Consider the following 2,553-nt stretch of genomic DNA (forward strand, 5'->3'; position numbering starts at 1 on the left):
GTTCCCGACAATTTGTGGCACTGACAAACGGCGACAAGCGCAGGTTGCAAATTGTCGGAAACTGACGAAAATCTGCGGGAGTTTACGGGGACGAAAATCTCACTTTTCATGCAGTGGTAATTATGTGGTGTGGACGACTCCTAATGTGGCGGACACTCCGCGGAAATGCGCAAACAGATGGTTAGTGCTTAGGGTTGGCGTTTAGGGGCTGGTCTGGGATTGGGCCATGTTGAACACTCTTCCACATTGTTGCTTCTTTCAGCCAAGCAGTGCCACATATGTGTATCTCAGCTCCCTGTTGGTAATTCTGCAGTAAAAGTCTCTCCCCGCTGCAGAGAGAGTGCACTTAGTTGCTTTGATTTATCTAGCTGAAATAATGCACTGCATTAAATTGCAAGTAGCTTAACAGCCTTACCTATTCATACTTAAAAATATAAAATGACTCACCTGTGTGCTGATTGTAAGCATTGCCCACATTTGTTATCACTGTTCTGTAGATTATGGTTGTATCTGTGGTAAAAGGCCCAATAGACCCACTTCCCCCTGCTGCGGCACTGAATACGACCTTTTGTGCTTCTAAATAGATATGAAAAAAAAAAAACTGAACTGCATCTGTTCAAAAATACATTGCCAATAAATTCAGAAAGAGCTTTACCTTTCTCCTTCAGCTCCAGAACCAGTTTTTCAGTCTCCTTCAGCTTTGTTTCAAGAGCCTCCTGCTTCTCGTTCATGCTTGTTTCCATAGTTTTTTGTTTCTCTTTTATGGCCCCAAACTCTTTGAGGAACTTGCACATATTAGGAAAGCATGACTCTGTTTCAGCGGTCACTTCTGTTTCAGGAAACCCATCCTGAGCCAAAGTTAAACCACAGAACCACAATAACAACCACACTCTGGAAATCATCCTGCTTGCCTTAAGGTGTCTTCAGAGCTCTAACTGACCGGATGTGCTGTTTGCTCTTTTTGTGAAATTCTGTACCTTGGTTAATATTCAACTACAGATAAAACAAAGTCAAAATGGTCTGTTTACTTTTTCAGCGCTTTTGCTGGGAAAAAGCAAAATTTTATATCAACATGAAATTGGAGAGCTTAAGACCGACAGAAAGAAAGATCAATCTGTCATTGGTTTTTATTAAATTAGGTGAGATCTGACTATACTTGTATTAATTATTAAGATATTCAATGTAAATTAAAATGGATAGAATAGTAAAATGTAATCACCAAACACCAAGTTCCAAAAACATAAAACTATTCCTGAACTGATATAGACCTCATAAATAAAAGTCTTGTTGTCTGTTTTCAATGTAATACAACTTTCTAAAACAAAAAGGCTTTTTTTTGTTTAACTTTTACATGTCAAACACTTTTTGCATCATGTGAGAAGAAATGTAGATGGGGGAGTAGTTCAAATGCTTCTGTGTTTACTGGACAATAAATTTGACTGAAGCCAAAATAGGTATATAGTTATAAATTGTTGATCTGTCATAGGAACTCCTTTAATAGCTTAAAAAAGCATACTCTTTATCCGACTGTGGAAAAAAAACAATGTGCCTTAGCTTTAATATAAGTTACAAGTTCATTTAATACCCTTTTGGGGTTGATTACATGTTTCTAAATCTAACATATTGGATTTGAATCTAATACACACACACTCTTGGTCATTTGAAGTGGAAATTAAACATTCAAGAAAACTAACTTAATTCACAGGGATTGCATCTTACTATTATGAATAATTATATTGCAAAAAATATTATGTAAAAGAAAATTCTTTTTTGGTAAGGTACTGCTATGTTGCACTACCTCAAACGGTGACGTCACAGGGTTGGTCAATGATTCAGTTAGTATTTGAATACACTGGATATACCGGTCATCACAACCTTAAAACATTTGGTATTATGGATGACTGGACATTTCACGAAAAAAGCCTGCAGGATGGTGGGGGAGAACTGTGACCTTTGGATAACCCAACTGCCTGTCATGGAAACAGGGAATCACAGGAAGAATTAGACCATTTCTCTGGAGGTTTGAACCCGCTGTGGTAGCCGATGGCTAAGTGACCCTGTGCTGCATGCTCATCTTAAAGGCTGCTGCTTGAATTATAAAAATGTGCATTGTTAAGAGGATTGAATAGACAAAGTGGGAGACCTAAGCTCTAGTGATGGAGTTTTATTTTTGAGATAGGGGCATAGTTCATGATTTAATACCTGCCAATATAACTGTATGTGTTACTGCCCTGCCTGCTTAGCGTGTTTTTTCACCCTCTCTTCACCATTGATTGTTGCCGCTGACCTGCTATCAAAGTGTTGGCTGGTCAGTCGAGGCCAGCTTGTAGGTGATGAAATTAAAAGCACTTGTATCTAGAGCCTTACTCAGGGACCTGGAAGATGGTAGTCCAGTTTGGATAACACAGGTTGAGAGAACCTGTCCATGATGAGCAAGTATGAAGCGACAGTGGAGAGGGAAAACTCCCTGTTGGGAAAAAAACATCTTGCATGACGAATTACAGGATAGAGATGAGTAATGAGTTATAAACACAACTGAAATAATCAAACATC

The 2,553-nt window shown here is 38.7% G+C and overlaps 1 protein-coding gene across 1 annotated transcript in view; it reads right to left on the reverse strand.

The window, feature by feature from the left end:
* LOC107092041 (complement C1q tumor necrosis factor-related protein 3-like) overlaps positions 1 to 897 on the reverse strand; it is a 7,080-nt gene extending 6,183 nt beyond the window's left edge. The window contains exons 1-2 of the mRNA XM_015386317.1: positions 656 to 897; positions 448 to 576 (exon numbers count right to left, since the gene is read on the reverse strand). Coding sequence (XP_015241803.1) covers positions 448 to 576; positions 656 to 794 — 268 coding nt within the window. The 5' untranslated portion in view covers positions 795 to 897. The remainder of the gene's footprint in view (positions 1 to 447; positions 577 to 655) is intronic.
* Positions 898 to 2,553: the final 1,656 nt, after the last annotated feature.

The sequence above is a fragment of the Cyprinodon variegatus genome, unplaced genomic scaffold (assembly GCF_000732505.1).
Source record: "Cyprinodon variegatus isolate N-32 unplaced genomic scaffold, C_variegatus-1.0 Scaffold364, whole genome shotgun sequence".
Lineage (NCBI taxonomy): Eukaryota > Metazoa > Chordata > Actinopteri > Cyprinodontiformes > Cyprinodontidae > Cyprinodon > Cyprinodon variegatus.